The sequence below is a fragment of the Bombina bombina genome, chromosome 5 (assembly GCF_027579735.1).
Source record: "Bombina bombina isolate aBomBom1 chromosome 5, aBomBom1.pri, whole genome shotgun sequence".
NCBI classification, from domain to species: Eukaryota; Metazoa; Chordata; class Amphibia; order Anura; family Bombinatoridae; genus Bombina; species Bombina bombina.
In genome coordinates this window covers 894649572-894668462 of record NC_069503.1, presented here as the reverse complement: position 1 = coordinate 894668462, position 18891 = coordinate 894649572, and the positions used below count along the sequence as shown (strand labels likewise).

The 18891-nt window shown below is 37.5% G+C and overlaps 1 protein-coding gene across 1 annotated transcript in view; it reads right to left on the bottom strand.

Moving 5' to 3' along the window:
- The window catches only part of RP1 (RP1 axonemal microtubule associated), a 550286-nt gene that overhangs the window by 409006 nt on the left and 122389 nt on the right, over positions 1–18891 (bottom strand). Inside the window, exons 6-8 of the mRNA XM_053715884.1 lie at positions 12068–12219; positions 4619–4697; positions 2488–2563 (exon numbers count right to left, since the gene is read on the bottom strand). Coding sequence (XP_053571859.1) covers positions 2488–2563; positions 4619–4697; positions 12068–12219 — 307 coding nt within the window. The remainder of the gene's footprint in view (positions 1–2487; positions 2564–4618; positions 4698–12067; positions 12220–18891) is intronic.

Genomic DNA, 18891 nt, shown 5'->3' with positions numbered 1-18891 from the left:
TTTGGCGTGCAGCGTTGTGTAGTTATGGCGTGTATCGCCAGCTCAGGAAGGTCACCGGCTGTGTCTTCAGTTCCTCATATTTCTAATGCAAGTGTTTTAAAGCTTTGTTGGGCCAAGGGAAAACGTTAAGTGCTTAGGAAAACTGAGGGGACTACAGAGCACTAAGATTAAGCAGCCATCTTGGTCCGTGGCTAGGCTCCACCCCCGTGTGATATATCTTTTATGTTGCAGCTTTCATTCTGAATTTTTTTTTTTATGTGGTTCTTATTTACTTTTATATTATTAAAATAAATTCATCCATTTATATATACATATTTTTTAATGGTATGTCCTACAGACAAGCCTTTTAGTCGCCCACTTTCTTTGGTATATTGTTAGAAGAAAAACCGCACTGAAAAGTGCCTTTACATTGAGGTCTATGGGAATTGTGTGTTCCCAGTAAATATATATGTATATGCTTATATACATATAAATGTATGTGTTAATATGTTTATATACACATTTAACGCATAAATATATATGTATATAATCATAGACATATACTTTTAAGATTTCTGCCATCACTGCGTTACTTACCCCCTTCACTGCGCAATGTCAGAGACGGCATCAGAATGAGGCTACCAAAGGAGCCTATGGAAGCACGCTCTCATGAGCACAATGCGAGGTCGCATTTGAATTACTGAAAACTTGTAATACATTTGCACATTAGCGTGTGCCGGTATTACACAGTGGAGCGCTAATATCGCTTTAATGAAAGCTATATATAGTTCTCCACTTTTAATCTGGCCCAATATTGGCATCAGCTACATTACACCTTCATTGTAGGTGGTGATACTGTTTTTAAAATTCCTCCAGTATCAGAAAAGCATCGCCACCCACAGACATGTATGGTAAAATGCCTCTTGAAAAAACTGACAGACGACGGAGCCCTTTCTAAAATATCGCCATTATTAACAATGCTTTTAACATTGTGACCTTAAAGAGACCACAACCCAATTAAATGGACTGAGCTTTTAGGAAGCGCTGACCTTCTTATTTGTTTAATTATTTACACAAAGTCCTTATTAACTTATTTCTCAATGTTTAGCCAAAGACCAACACTTAAAGTAACACTCAGGTCAAATTAAATTTTCATGATTCAGATACAGCATGTAATTTTAAACAACTTTCCAATTTACTTCCATTAAAAGAATTGTGCACAGTCTTTTATATTTACACTTTTTGATTCGCCAGTTCCTACTGAGCATGTGCAAGAATTCACAGACTATACGTATATTCATTTGTAATTGGCTGATTGCTATCACATGGTACAAGGGGAGTGGAAATATAAATAACTTTGAAATTTGTTAGAAAAAAATCTACTACTCATTTAAAATTCAGAGTAAATGTTATTGTATTGTCTTGTTATCTTGCATTTGTTGATTATGCAAATCTACTTTGTTTACTGGTCCTTTAAAGAAAATAATGAAAAATGTACATTTTAGTGTCTCTCTTTCACACCCACCCACTGGGGGCATGAATTCATATAAACCTCCTTGTTTATATAGTTTTTCTATAACCAGTAGTATTCTATACCTCCCAAAACATGCTTATCATTTTAAATAAGGTACATGACTGTAAGGTTTGATGTTTAACTCCCCTGGATTACTGTTTTATATCATGCAAACCTTTATAAATAACAAATATTCATTAACATTAAAGGGACATAATACTCATATGCTAAATCACTTGAAACTGATGCAGTATAACTGTAAAAAGCTGACAGGAAAATATCACCTGAGCATCTCTATGTAAAAAAGGAAGATATTTTACCTCACAATTTCCTCATCTCACCAGAGTAAGTTCTGTGTAAAAAGTTATACTCAGCTGCTCCCAGCTGCAGGTAAAAAAATTAAAAAAATGTAGAAATGAACAGCAGCCAATCAGCATCAGCAGTGCTGAGGTCATGAACTCTTACTGTGATCTCATGAGATTTGACTTAACTCTCATGAGATTTCATAGTAAGCTTCCTTTACCTGATTGGTGAAATAATATGAGAGTGCACGAAGCTCATCCTTTCAGTTGTCCCGGGACAGACATACTAATATGCTGCTTAGAAATCCTTTACAATGGGAGGTGGCTACTGAGGAACTTTTGAGGTAAAATATCTTTCTTTTTTACATAGAGATGTTCAGGTGATATTTTCTAATCAGCTTTTTACAGCTATGCTGCATCACTTTCAAGTGTTTAAACATTTGGGTATTATGGCCCTTTAAATGAAGACCAACAGCTATTTTCAGGAATGTTTTTTTCTCCCCAGTAGGAAACAGCAAGGCTGATTAAAATTATAAATTGAAATATATGATTTTTTAAGCATATGGGTATTTTATAGAAACTCGTGCTTGTTGATATGTGGTCTGATCTAGCAGTTCACAAAAAATCATAATAAAATCCTTATGGCATCAAGTAAGAGAAAATGATAAATCTGTTGTTTTACTTGAGACTTACCTGTAACAAAAAAAGGTATGCTCCTTATCTTTCACTGGATCATAGACAACAATTTTCTCTAAGTACCATCCATTGTCTACAAAACAGAGAGAAGGAAATATGATATGATCTAAAGCAGTGTTTTTTAACCAGTGTGCCGTGGCACACTAGTGTGCCGTGAGAGATCCTCAGGTGTGCCGCGGCAGACTGACAACAGTGTGACATATTTTTTTTAATTTTGTTTGTTTTTTATTCTGGGCTCATCAAGCATAATTTACAACCATGACATATTGACATTCATTCACAGACAATCATTATGATTGTTTGTGAATGAATGCCAATATGTCATGTATAGTTTGTAGGAGGCATGGCATGACAGCACAATACAGTGTGTGTTTGTGTATATATATATATATATATATATATATATATATATATATATACATACACTGTATATATGCTGCATTAGTCTACAATTTGTGATTTCTTTTAAATTTTGGGATGGTGGTGTGCCGCAGAATTTTTTAATGTAAAAAAGTGTGCCACTGCAAAAAAAAGTTTGAAAATCACTCATCTAAAGTAATATAGAGGTATAATTTATTCCATTTGAAAGGCTTATCCCAACTTTAGTCCACAAAATCCAAAGCCTAAGATACTGTTTGAATCTGTCATTTGATAAGCTTTTTAACAGGAATAAAATGCACCCCGTAATTGGTAACATACCTTCATGTATTACAATTACAATAGTTGAAATCATTGGCTTTGGGTAGATATGTAGTATACATTGTAAATACAAAATAAATGTCTTTATGTGGAGGATTGAACATGTACTGTATTAACTAAGTTACATCACATCTTATACCTACTTGCCTATGACTTGCTGAAAGATATCTTTGACATTTTGAAACTCACAAAATGCAATTTTTTATGATAATAAATAGTCAACTGTAAGAATTCAAATCACAGGATTTAGCAGTAGGATTTTACATATATGCAATCTATTTGAAGTCAGTATCCTTAAAAATGGCAATTAAAGGGACAATCTTTTGAGTTCAAAAGTGAAAAAGACAAAGAAAAACATTGGATGTTCATTGGAAAATTATGGAATTTCAATCATTGCCTAATTTGGCTTAAAAGGGAGGTTGTAATAATTGAGATTACAGATGTTAGGGCAGATGTGGGTCCTAAAGAGTTTATGCCCCACATATATTTCCTCTCTGAATAATCGTTATCTACATTATGGATTATCAAATTGCAACACTTTGAAGAAAGGTTCCTATTTCTTCCATTCTAGAATTGGTAAAAATGTAAAATGCTGCTGACTTCTCTAGGCTTACTCTGTTATATATCTATGGCTTTATGAGATAATAACTGCTAAACAATGCACTGTATATTAACATTATGGGGCTTAATGCCACTTGTTTCTGGTCTAAAGACCGCTGCTCCATAACTTGTCCATCTGCTCTGAGGCCACAGACAGAAATCAACCCGATCGAATACGATCGGGTTGATTGACACCCCCTGCTAGCGGCAGATTGGCCGCAAATCTGCGGGGGGCGGCATTGCAGCAGCAGTTCACAAGAACTGGTGGCGCAATGATAAATGCAGACAGCATATGCTGTCGGCAATTTATCGATGTGCGGCGTTACATCGTATCATGTCCGCTCGCACTTTATTAAATATACCCCTATAGCTGGGACTAGCCTTGTAGTCTGCTGACTAAAGCCCATATTGGCTCCTCCCAATAAGGCTATTGATAAATAATTGCAGTAAAAAGGATTTTAATTTGTATATATATATATATATATATATATATATATATATAATATTTCCCTAGGATGTTCCTACATATTTTGGAGATGTTCACTGAGTTGACATGGAAAGAATTACAGAAATTACAGATTTGGTGTCATCAATACAGTTCATGCAGACATGACTAAGGGTATTGCTATTTGACCAAAACATTGTTTATTATATCTTTGGATTTACAATAAAATTCATCAAGTGTTACTGCCTTTATGGAAAATAATAATACTGCAGATAATACAAATTCTCTTATCTTCAATTCATCCATGTTAATCATATTATAATTTAAGTTACTTAATATGGGGGCTAATTCCTATATTTATTTTCATCTTTCATTCTTCAGTACCTGGATCAATTCCATCGTGTCCTATGACAACTGCATGCAATTTCCCAAGATATACGGCTTCCAGAAAGAAAGTATCAGTCTGAAAAACAGAAATTAACTAAGTCTAACAAGTTGCTTATAGAAATGATACATTTAAGTTATCAACAAAGAATAATATTCATATTTATTTGCTGTTTATTTTTATTATTTAGAAATAAAGTAGTTGGAGAAATAAGTAAATTGTTTTTATGTCAGAAGTAATAAAATTCAGTATTATATTAAGAAAGAGAGTTTTACTGCCATGTAGCTAAATGAAAAAAAAAAACGAAATTATTTATATTTTATTTATAAATTATTTATGTGTGTGTGTATATATATATATATATATATATATATATACAGTAGATACAGTATATATATATATATATATATATATATATATATACATATATATATACATATGTGTAAACTTCCAGTGAATAGTAGAGCAACTCCTGAGACCTATAGGTGTTTGTGACGACAGGGGATATATATGTATACAGTAGGGTTGCCACACAGCTGGTATTGTACCGACATTACATTTTTGAGGCTCAGGTAAATGTAAAAAATAAAGAATAAATATGGAAATAAAAGCCCTATTACGGTGACAACCCTACTCACCAAGAAGAGCATACCCGCTTATTGTATTTGTATGCTGTTGTCAGTTACCTCTGTGTGTGAAAAATAAAATTTGAAAACTGAGTTAGAGTTGTACTCTGTTTCATGTAAAGCCCAGAAGAAAGTGGTTGCCAATAGGGATGTGCATTTGTTTCATCACGAATAAGCTGGTGCTTTGGCAAGAAGAGGATCGGGTTCACGCACTCGCTAGAGCTCGTTAACTTTAAAACATTAACATTTGTTTTAACGAAAACAAATGTAAATGTTTAACTAAAATTCAGTATTTTTTTTGTTTTAAATGAAACAAATACCGAATAGAGTTTTTTGTTCTCTGTTAAGAACACAATACTTTTTTGGGTCTTGTATTAGGAAATACCCAAAGAAATCTGATTCAGCTACCTTGGGCCTCTTTTAAAAACACTCTATTTGGGCCTCTTTTAAAAACCATATTTTAGTATTTTGTTAGTTCAAATTTATCATCATTTTAAGTTTTAATATAAATATACATTTCTTTTAAGTCACACATTTAAACTATCAAAAGAAAAAATATTTGCAGCGCTAAACAATTAATATCACCATGTATCCTGGAGTATGGTAGAAAGCTTGTAGTTATAGTTATGTTAATGACAATCCCACTGCCTCTTCTGCAAAACAACTTCTGCAACTCACTTCCTCTTTCAGTTTGTCACAATGGACTGATTCTCCCACTCACAAAGATGGTCACTCCCTTGACCTGATCTTTAGCTATCGATACACTCTCTCAAACTTCACAAACTCCCCCTTTCCTCTTTCTGACCACCATCTCCTTACTTGCAACATATCATCCCTCCCTAAAACTCTCCCTCCTTCTGCGACTCACACCAAACTTCACAGAAGCATTATGTCATTAGATCAACAACAGCTTTCTAATTCCCTCAAACCTCTCCTCTCATCCTTCTCCTCCTTTTCCTGCCCTGACCAATCTATCTGCCACTATAATTCCACCCTTACATCCGTCCTTGACAATCTCGCCCCTCTTACTATAGATCGGAAATCAAACACTCATCCTCAGCCCTGGCATACTCCTTTGACACGATACCTACACAGATGTTCCCGTACTGCTGAGCGGCACTGGAGAAAATCTAGGAGTTCAGCTAATTTTCAGCATTACAAATTTATCTTGAACTCCTGCTACTCTGCCTTTAATTTCTATAAGCAACACTACTTCTCTACTCTTATCTCTAATGTTTCTTCAAACCCAAAACGTTTGTTCTCCACTTTCAATACTCTTCTCCGCCCTCCCCCACTTCCTAATACATCTTCTCTGTCAGCTCAAGACTTTGCCAACCACTTCAATAACAAAATTGACTCCATCAGAAATTAAATCAGCTCTCAACATAATTCCATTCTCTCATCCCCCTCAAATGCTTTCAATCAACCACAACCCACATAACTTTAAACTTAGCTCATTCTCCCCTGTTACTGAGGAAGAAGTTTCGGCACTTATACTGCGCTCTCACCTCACTACCTGTCCCCTTGACCCTATCCCCTCACAGCTACTCCCCTCCCTCTCTGCCACCCTTACCCCTATACTCACACACACTTTCAACCTCTCTCTCAGCACCGGTATATTTCACTCATCGCTGAAACATGCACTGGTCACACCTATCCTCAAAAAACCTTCCCTTGATCCTACCTCCCCATCCAACTACCGCCCTATTTCCCTGCTCCCTCTTGCATCAAAGCTTCTCAAAAAACTAGCTTATGCACGCTTATCCCATTTCCTTACAATAAACTCCCTCCTTGACCCATTGCAATCTGGATTTCGTCCCCATCACTCCAAAGAAACAGCAATTGTTATGGTTACCAACGACCTACTTACAGCAAAATCAAAAGGCCACTTCTCTCTGCTTATCCTCCTTGATCTGTCCGCAGCCTTTGACACAGCCCTCTTGTGGCTCTCTTCCTACCTGTCAAACCGTACCTTTAGTGCAGCCTTCTCTGGGGCCTACTCTGCCCTGTCCCCACTTTCTGTAGGAGTACCGCAAGGCTCTGTCCTCGGTCCCCTTCTCTTCTCAATCTACACATAATCACTAGGTTCCCTAATAAAGTCCCACGGTTTACAATATCATTTGTATGCCGACGACACCCAAATCTACTTCTCTGCACCAGACCTATCTCCTTCCTTGCTAACCCGTGTCACTAACTGTCTTTCTCACATCTCTAACTGGATGTCCTCTCACTACCTCAAGCTAAATCTCTCCAAAACTGAGCTCCTTATTTCCCCCCCTTCTTCTAAACTCTCCACCCCCAATCTCTCTATAACTGTCGACAACTCCATCATTACCCCTACCCCGCATGCCCAATGTCTCGGGGTCACATTTGACTCAGATCTTTCTTTCACTCCTCACATTCAGTCATTGGCTAAAGCCTGCCGCTTCCACCTTAAAAACATCTCTAAAATTTGATACTTCTTTACACTAGACACAACTAAGATTTTAATCCACTCTCTCATTCTTTCCCGCCTCAATTACTGCAACTCTGTCCTCTCTGGTCTCCCCACCTGCCACCTAGCTCCTTTACAATCCATAATGAATGCCTCTGCCAGACTCATCTTCCTTACACGTCACTCTTCATCTGCTGCACCTCTCTGCCAATCCATTCACTGGCTTCCTCTTGCCTCTAGGATTAAACACAAAATTCTCATTCTGACATACAAAGCCCTCAACTGCACTGCTCCCCCCTATATCTCAGACCTTGTCTCCAGATACTCTCCCTCCCATCCCCTTCGCTCTGCTCTCGACCTCCTACTCTCTTCCTCTCTTGTCACTTCATCACACTCCCATTTGCAGGACTTCTCCAGACTGGCTCCCATCTTGTGGAACTCTCTGCCTCGCTCCACAAGACTCCCTTCTAGTTTTAAAAGCTTCAAATGCTCCCTAAAGACTCTACTGTTCAGGGATACATACAACCTACGCTAACCTTTCTTTATACCAGTCCCTCTCCTCCACTGCTATGCCCTGAACCCCCTTAGCATGTAAGCCTAAGAGTCCAGCTGTTTGTAGATCACCTTCTTAAGAGCTGACTACAACAGTGCAACTCTTGGCAGGGCCCTCTACCCATTTGATCCCTATAACTGTTTTTTTTGTACTCCGCATTTGTTTATAGCACTGCGGAATCTGTTGGTGCTCTACAAATAACCAATAATAATAATAATAATAATAATAATAATAATAAAAAACCACAGTTGAATCAGTGTCAGAATGCAGCTGTACATAAATCCATGGGTTTCTTGTCCACCGATGCAAAGAACATAGGAGCTGGAAAATACAATGGAGACAGCGCAATCCTCGATTCAAGGCAGTATTTTATTCAAAATTGATAAAAAGACATGCTAGTAGTATCATACTCACTAGACAATAGAAACAAACAGGCACATAAATAAGTGTAGATTCGGAAGGAAGATGCGGTGAGCTTGCACAAGTGAGTCCTCTGTTCACGCTAGGCAAACGATCTCCGTTTCAAAGTCCCGGCCAGCAACAATTGCAAAATCACTGACGTCACGTCAAAACACCTTCCTACGGATCCTTGATGAGGACAAAAGTAAACTCTACGCGTTTTGCCGGTTGAACGCCCTGGCTTTCTCAATAGTGATCCACTTGTTTGAAAGGAGTCTAATTATATAGCCACAAAATGGGCGGTATAAATTAATCTGTTTTCTTGCATAGATACAAATGACAACAATTGGATTATTGTGAGTAAAGTCCAAGTGGTATTTAGTCAGTTGATCCTCCAGTATTAGACAATAATTCATATTGATATAATTTCAAAATCATTATGAATATAACAAAAATATAATAAATAAACAATATAGAATATACAATTTAAAATACAGCATTTCATATGTTAAAAAACACACAACAATTCAGATATGACATTGATGACAACACTAAATATCGTTAAAACATCAAAGGTACAGTTCATAAAATATTACTTAATACATCGCTTGATACATCACATACCGCTACATACATAGAAAACACCTGTTATAATAAATACTAAAAATGGTCATATCTAAAAAAACAAACTAAATATTAAATGCATTATATAAATGCCTGTACATCCAAATCAACATTGAGTCCTAAAGGGGATAAGCTTTTCAACCTGAAAATCCATTCAGTCTCTCGCTTTCGGAGTTGAAGTAATCTATTACTAGTCCCTAGAGCGACCCAATCTATAATCTGGATATTTAAACCTCTAGGGTCACTACCATGTACATTAGTAAAATGTACTGGCACACTATGTTTATCAAACTCCGTTTTGATGTTGAATAAATGTTCACTAAATCGTTTACTTGTTTTCCTTTTGGTGCGCCCAATTTAAATTAAATCACATTTACAGGACAATAAATAGACTATATACGTAGACTGACATCTATACCTCATACTATATTGAGTAGATCCATTATAATTGAAAAACGTATCACCTCTTTTAACATAGGACACATAATACATTTTAGCTTGTTACATTTAAAAGAACCTAAAGGGGCAGATAACCAGGTACACCGAGCTCCATTTATTGGTGTTTTATTAAGCTCATTAGATTTTAATTTGCTTAGGGCTAAGATATTTTTTAAATTAGTATTTTTCTTAATATGCAAATCTTTTTATGGATCACTTCGAAGTGAGGTTTATATGGAATAATAAACCTTTTATAGATAACATTGTAAAGTATTATAGGTTTATAGATGATGTTATCATCCTTTGGAAAGGTTCTGAGGCTAAGCTCCGAGATTTTACTGAGTATATTAATGATAATAATTTGAATCTAAAATTTAGTGGGAATAGTTCTGAGAAGTCTATAGAATTTCTGTATATCCAGTTAGTTGTGGATTCCACAAACAATAAGGTCTCAGTTCAAAATTTTAGAAAAGCCGGGGCGTTCAACCGGCGAAACACGTAGAGTTTACTTTTGTCTTCATCAAGGATCCGTAGGAAGGTGTTTTGACGTGACGTCAGCGATTTTGCAATTGTTGCTGGCGGGGACTTTGAAACGGAGATTGTTTTCCTAGCGTGAACAGAGGACTCACTCGTGCAAGCTCACCGCATCTTCCTTCCGAATCTACACTTATTTATGGGCCTGGTTGTTTCTATTGTCTAGTGAGTATGATACTACTAGCGTGTCTTTGTATCAATTTTGAATAAAATACTGCCTTGAATCGAGGATTGCGCTGTCTCCCTTGTATTTTCCAGCTTCTATACACTTTTAAACTATGAAACCTGTACATAAATAAAATATGATATTGTACACACTGTAAACTGTTATTATTCATTGGTGAAATTAACATAATTAGTCATCGTCAGCATTGACTCAATTAGCTTTGAAGTCCACCCACACAAAAAAGCTAGAGAAAAGCCTGTTTCTCATAACTTTTCACATAGTTATCAAATTAAAATAGAAGAAAATGAATTATTCTTGTACATTATTATACATTAGTTTTCATATTTTTACCTATATTTCAAATTTCCTCCAATGTCATGTAAAAAAATCACTTGAAATCCCAATAAAGAATAAAGGCTTTGAATACACTCCATTTGTATCAGTGCCCTGTTAATTACTACTCAACAAACATGCTCTCTGTTCTACTAATTTAGCATTGCATCCCAGCACTAATAATTTGTTGCTTTGTAATAATTAAAGGTGTGAAAAAAATACACACCTTTACAGGGGGTGTTAAAATTGCTCATTAGTTGTTTCAAGTACAAACTAATTTGTAATAAAGAATAAAATATCAAATAATGTAAAAATAACACTTGTATTGGCTACAATGTTTAAAGATAACAAATGTTAAGGCTCAGATATTATTATCATTTATATTTAGTGCAGCAACAGATTTCACAATGCTTTGATATGATATTAAATATTATAAATCCACTTTAGAATGTAACAATAGATATTCAAATATTAATATCACATATCAATATTAGAAAGTTGATTCCCATAGACCTACACTGATCTCTATGAAAAGTGATATTCAAATGTTGATATATGAATATGCTGCATTTATTTAAAAGTTGCATTTAATATTTGAATGTTACACTTGATAAAGTTAAATGCTGAACAAACAAATAACATTAATTTGGAATGAACTAATGTGCCCAGTGTTGATTATTTTTAATGACTATGCCAAAACATTAGCCCATCCTTACAGTACACTAAAATACAGACTGCACTAATGTACATGATGTATTGAACAGAAAAGGCACTATGTAAATATTTGGGAACACCTTATTATGAAGTGATTGGCTTTAGATGAAAGCTGTGAAATAGTTAATCTAAAATACTAATTTCTCTGAGATTACAAAATTGCCAAGAAGTTCCCAGCTTTGATCCATGGTTGAACAACGTAAAAAATGATGGGCTAGATTACAAGTGAGGCGCAATTTGTTTTGAACAAGCAATATCATCTTTTTGCAAGCCTTTTTAATTGCATTGATATAACAAGTTGAGCAAAATCATGATTGTGCAACCCGACTAGCGCAAAAAGCTTAACTCTAGTTAAAAATAGTATATATTTTTTATATTTTTCCATGAATCACAAATGACCATTAAAACAGGTTCTTAACTTTTTGTGTTTCTGTGATTTTAAATTACAAATATGAACAGCAAATCTTTTTTTTTTTTTTGGCAGTATTTTCACAGAGTATCTTTTCTGTTGTTTTAATGTCATACAAACTTACACCATAAAGTTAGATTAACTTCATTTTGGGCCATGCAAAGAAATGATAAAATGACATTGACGTCAAACCTGCGGGATGTCGTTCCTCTACTCACCTGCCCTTTTTCAAATTTGTTGGGCTTGTTTGATCTAAACAGTTGTCTGGATCCTGTGTCGCCGTGTTCTCCATGTATTGATATAAAGACATTTGCTTCTGTGCCGGCATTCCATAAGTCTCCTGTTACAATCCGAATTTCATATCTTGTCACTGAAAACAAAAAAACATTATCTACATTCAAATGTTTTTACTGTGAAGTGTTTTGTGAATATATAAAAATGAGTAGTTCAACTTTTCTAATCTAACTTTCATAGAGAAAATATATTTAACAATGCTACATTGTTCATCTCCCATTTGAGTATAAAACAAATTGTTTTAACAACAGCAATGCTGAATGTTTTGCTATGTGTCAAAAATGTCTTTGAGCTATTAGGAAGTCAGGCAACTTGTTATGCAAAGGAAAGAAACACTAGTTTATCAAAAGAAATTCATATAGATTCAACTATTTCAACAGTTGAATACTACTACTAAAATCTATTTTTTTAAAGGGCATAAAAAGTAACACAATCTAACTTAGGGGCCGATTTATCAATGTCTGGCGGACATGATATGCTGTAGCATATCATGTCCGCCAGACATAGCTGAATGCCGACAGCATATGCTGTCAGCATTTAACATTGCACAAGCAGTTCTGGTAAACTGCTTGTGCAATGCCGCCCCTGCAGATTCACGGCCAATCGGCCTCTAGCAGGGGGTGTCAATCAACCTGATCGGATGCGATCGGACGGATTGATGTCCACAGCCTCAGAGGCGGCAGACGAGTTAAGGAGCAGCGGTCTTAAGACCGATGCTTCTTAACTCCTGGTTCCGGGAAGCCTGAAGGCTCGCGCAGAAACAGGGGTATTTGGCCCCATCCGAGCCATGATAAATCGGCCCTTCAGTGTGAACAGCACCCAAATATATCAAAGCTGAGATATCTATGTTGTTTTTTTCTCAGGCCCATGCCCAAGATTGATCCTGGATTTCTCTGTTCTGTCTTGTAGCCATCCTCTTTGAGCCATTAGAGGGCTTTGGCTTTGTCTTCTGTTTTGGCAACCTGTTTCCTGCACTGACTGGCTCTCTGGCCCCACTGGCCTGCACCTACTCATCTTTGGACTATTTAATGCTGTTGTGCATTGAAGTCCTTGCCCTGTTTGTGCATATATATAAGTGCATTGGAGCCCTTTGCAGTTAAGTATATAAAAACAGCAATAACATAATTTATGTAAGAACTTACCTGATAAATTAATTTCTTTCATATTAGCAAGAGTCCATGAGCTAGTGACGTATGGGATATACATTCCTACCAGGAGGGGCAAAGTTTCCCATACCTCAAAATGCCTACAAATACACACCTCACCACACCCACAAATCAGTTTAACGAATAGCCAAGAAGTGGGGTGATAAGAAAAAAGTGTGAAAGCATAAAAAATAAGGAATTGGAGGGGCGGAGCTAGCCAGCCATTGATGCAGTAGTGTTTTTGAAGAGCTCCTGAGAGAAAAAGTTATTAAACTGGCAAAAAGCGATCTATATAGATTTGAAAGGCTATTACTAAGCACAGAGTGGTACCCTCAGCCTGGACACTCGAATTCAGCTTGCAAACCGCAAAGTTGTGGAAGTCGGAATCCGATCCGGACCTGAGTTCCAGAAGAAAACTAGGAGAGTCCAGGGCTGCGGCCTACTCCGGACCGGAAAGTTGCACCGGAGGCCTTCAAACATCACTGAGGCCATAATACCGGCCACGACTAAGATACACAGTGAGCAATTACCCCCAATTAATCAACAGGACCTGCTGCAATCAATGTAAAAGGAAAGCAGGAAAAAAACGGGATTTGGCGCGAACCGCCATTTTCAAGGTACGCATTTAAGCACTCTCTGACATCTTAACACACAAATACTTTCTGGCCATCTGGGACATTATAAGAGACTAGTTGGGGGTATGTAAGACATTACATTCAGCTGCAAACAAGCAAAGAGAGAGACCTGAAAACGCCTCACAAGTCTGCAGCATACCACATCCATTATTACTTGCTCACAGGCTGCACTAATTTTAGAGCTGAACATATAACTTGGGCCCTAACTTTAACGCAATATCTCTCCTAGTAGAGGGGGGAAAAAAGAGTCATCGGAAGCTAGCCTGCAACCTGGAGCAGTCTGGAACTGTCTTTGCCTGCCTTCACCAGCGAAACTACACTGTTATTTCCTTGTGAAAAAATAGCACTCCCTCCTCACCCCTTTCCTGCCAGTTAGCCTGCTGGTGGGTCATATCCAAAATCCCCTGCCCGTGATGGTCCTGTGAGGACAGACTCCCCAGGGGAGGTGAGTGCTAACTGAAAAATAACTGAACCCAGAAAATAGAGACTTTCTATACTTTATCCTGGATAATCTACATCACATAAATGGACTCTAGATAGGGTGATTTAATACTTATAAGGGCTGATTCCACCCGCTGCTCTCTCATCCTCTAGCCCGCAGCAACTGAGGCGACAGGGAAAACAAGAGAGGTGATTACTGCAGGCCCTTACTTATCTCACCCTATCAGGAAAGATTGTCTCTTATATGCCAAACTCCCTCTAATCTCAAGCACTAATGGATATAATAAATGCTTAAATGATCTAGATGAAGATTACTTCGGGCATGTCTGTGTAAAGTCAAGGGGCAGAGTGGCTCTCTGAAAGATTAAGGCTCCCAGGGCTGCTACGTAGCTATCAGAGCGATAGGTTCTTAAAAGCACTGAAACCTCAGTACCAACCAACACTCCCTGCTTTGGGAAGATACATCTAGAAGATGAAAAGCCGCACGCAATCGGTTAAAGAGTGCCTTTCCAAGTCACAACAGAAAAAGAAACAGGCTATGCTAGACCTATCTCAACGGATGGAACAAGAAGAAGACACGGAGGATCCCCCCATTGTCTCCCAGAAATCAACCTCCTCCAATGAGGCCCTCTTAAAGCAGATAAAACAAATGTTTCATGAAGAAATGAGAGCGGCCCTTTCGGAATTAACACAAGAAATTGCTGACATTGGTGAGAGAACTTCAGCAATTGAGGATAAAGTCGATGACTTAGTAGAGGAGATCCCAGAGTTACAAGCAACGGTGAGCGCACAACAAGCGCAAATACAAAAACTAGAGGACCACCTGGAAGATCTGGAAAACCGATCTCGGAGATCGAACATTCGCATACGCAACTTACCTGAAAAATATAATAACCTTCAAGACGTCATTACACAAATCTTCCAACAAATATTACCAGAGGAAGATGCATCATTCCTTCTTATGGATAGAGTTCACCGAGCCTTAGTTAAGCCTCCAACACCAGGGACCCACAGAGATGTGATAACAAAACTTCACTATTACCATATTAAAGATAGAATTATGCAAGCAGTGCGGGGAGTTCCAGAGATCACTTATGAGGACCATAAAATTCAAATATTTGCGGATCTCTCCCCTATCACTCTGAAGAAGAGAAGAGAATTCAAGCCGATAGTAGCAGCCCTGGCTAACGCCCAAATTAAATACAGATGGGGATTCCCCTTCAAGCTGTCCTTTACAGTAGACAAAACAACATACTCTTGTGCCACAATTGATGAGGGACAATCGATCCTAAACAAGCTCCATATTGAGAAATCATCACAGTCACCATCACAGTCTCCCAAGCCGCAAAGGAAAGCTTTGAGCAGCACCTGGACACCGGTGCTTAAAAATGGGAAGGCTAAGAAGAGAAATCAAGAACCGGAGAGCCCGACTTGACTTGCAGAAATAATTCCCAAGCTATGACTGTAATTCTGCACGTTCCCTAAAGGGAAGTATCACCACTAAGGGGGACTTAAATTTTGAGAACAAGCCCGAAAGAAATGAAATGACTCTTGACCTGGACTTAATGTTTCTAAATAGTTAGATTATTGTTATAAGTCCAGAGCCATAGGGCTCACCCTTATCCAGAGTCAAAGTTGTTTTGGTCATATAACCGAGGTAATAGGCATTCAATATGCCAATAATGTATGCCCGAAGTTTCTTTTGTTGTATTAGTTATTTATGTTTGCTAGTTTCTTTATTTTACTTGTTATTGCTATGTCATATTGCATTCCTGGATCAAAGATCCAAGTTCGGACCGAACAAGGTCAGTTGTTCATTGATTTGTTCTTGCTCAGACTAACCATTACATATTTTCTCATCTTAGCATGTCATATATTACATAGAGGTATGTTACAGCAGCTATGTGTTCCACGAGACAGACTTGACAGCTCTGCTTTCATACAGGGAGGGGGTCCCGGCCAGCTAACGAGTGGTAAGCTTCTTTACCTGTGTTTCAGGAGTCTTCTTTATTTCTCTTTACTCACTCTCTTACTGTACACGTAGGTAGGGAATGTCTTTAAATATAGTCACACATAATGTTCGAGGGTTACACTCCCACATCATGAGACGCAAAGCCTTAGACACATATAAATCCATGAAAGCCCACATCATCCTATTGCAGGAAACCCATTTTACAAAAATAAAAACCCCTAAAAATTGGGATAGAAATTACCCCACACAATTTCATGCCACCTGCCAATCCAAGAAATGCGGTGTTTCCATTTTGGTCCATTCAGAGCTAAATTTTAAGGAGGACGAGGTAATTATTGACAAGGCTGGGAGATACATCATAGTTAAGGGCAGGATACACGACACACATGTTATATTGGGAAATATATATGCCCCTAATGAATCTCAGGCCCCATTTTTGTCTAAGTTAGGAATGATGCTAACCACATGGAAAAAATCTCGCTTAATCATAGGGGGAGACTTCAATTTAGTAGCCAATGTTGAACTAGACAAGTCAGCGATCCCACGCACATCTCCATCTCAAAGTTCCAAGAAGCTTCTGTTTGATTTTATTCTTGACCACAACCTTGTAGATAGCTGGAGATATATAAACCCAAAAACAAGAGATTATTCATTCTACTCCACCTCTCACAATGTTTACTCAAGAATAGACTATATTCTGGTTAGCCAAACTATGTCCCCTTTAATATTAGCCTCAGATATTATACCAACCACATGGTCGGATCACAACGTAGTACTAACAAAATTAAGTGGCTTAATTGACCCTTATAGGGGCAGAAGCTGGACTATAAACCCAACTTTGCTCAGAGATAAATTATTTACGCAAAATTTGCAGACAGAAATTTCTCACTTTTTAACACTTAATCAAAACTCAGTATCTAACCCCTTGTATATTTGGGGAGCTTTAAAAGCCTTCGCCAGGGGAATTCTAATAAAAGAATCTAACAAACAGAATAAAGCGTATTTGACTCAACTAGAATGTTCTAGAAGCGAGATTAAACACCTACAATCACAGCACCAGCTATCACTAGATGACAAAACATTAAAGCTACTGAGAGACAAAGAAAATGCTCTGGATCAGTTGTTGACAAGGGAGGCTACCAGGTCCCTAAAACTGATTGATACTCAATACTTCATACAAGCCAACAAACCTGATAAACTGTTAGCATTTAAATTAAAAGAAATGACTAGGACATCCACAGTACCACAAATTCAAATGACAAATGGGCAGATCTCAAACCATCCACAGATCATTGCTGACACTTTTGCCCAGTATTACCAGAAACTTTATGCCCTGCCCCCATCCAAAAATCCTATCACACTAGATAGGGATACAAATGCATTCCTACAGGATTGTAACTTACCCAAAATAGCAACAGAAGACCTAGATAAGCTAAATTCGCCAATAACCATCCATGAAGTGAATTTAGCGATACGAAATTTAAAGTTGGGTAAGGCGCCAGGCCCCGATGGGTACTCAGGTATTTTCTATAAAACGATTGCACAGGATCTTGGCCCCATCTTGGTTGAGAGTTTCAACCACATACTAGAGGGGGGGACTATCCCCAAGGAACTTCTTGAGGCTCGCATATCAGTAATCCCTAAACCTGGGAAATGTAAACAACACTGTAAAAATTATAGGCCCATCTCCCTGATCAATTTAGATATTAAGTTATTTACAAAAATCTTAGCAACTAGACTAAATGACATTCTTCCAAAGCTCATCCATCAAGATCAGGTGGGCTTTATCCGTAATAGAGAGGCCCCAGATAACATTTGGAAAATTATTGATCTTGTGGACTATGCTTCCAAACAAAATGTGCCTTCTCTGTTTCTTTCATTGGACGCAGAGAAGGCATTTGATCGTGTAAATTGGGATTACCTCACCGCAGTGCTAAAAAATATGGGCTTTAGGGGAAATTTTTGTACAGCAATTTCGGCAATATACTCCCACCCTTCCGCCTTCATCAGAATAGCGGGCTATAAATCCGCACCTATAAAAATTCTTAATGGAACCAGACAGGGGTGCCCATTATCACCATTGCTGTTCGCCCTATGCATTGAACCGCTGGCAACAAGCATCAGGCAAAATGTAGATATTAATGGCATTAAGATAGGTGACAGGGAACATAAGATCAGTCTATTCGCAGATGACGTAATTTTGTCAATTACTAAGCCCATGATTTCCCTCCCTCTAGTATACTCCACGATTAATAGATTCGCCAATATTTCGGGATACAAGATTAATAATGATAAGTGCGAGGCAATCAGTACACATCTCCCAGAACATACCAAAAAATTATTGATCCTGAATTTTGATTTTAATTGGGCTGACAAGGGCATAAAGTATTTGGGTATCACAATCCCGAACAACCTGGACCATCTTTACAAATTGAATTACACACCTATGTTCACTCATATTAAAACTTTACTATCAAGGTGGAACAAACTAAACATCTCTTTATATGGCAGGTTGATATCAATTAAGATGACGGTTCTACCCAAAATTTTGTATC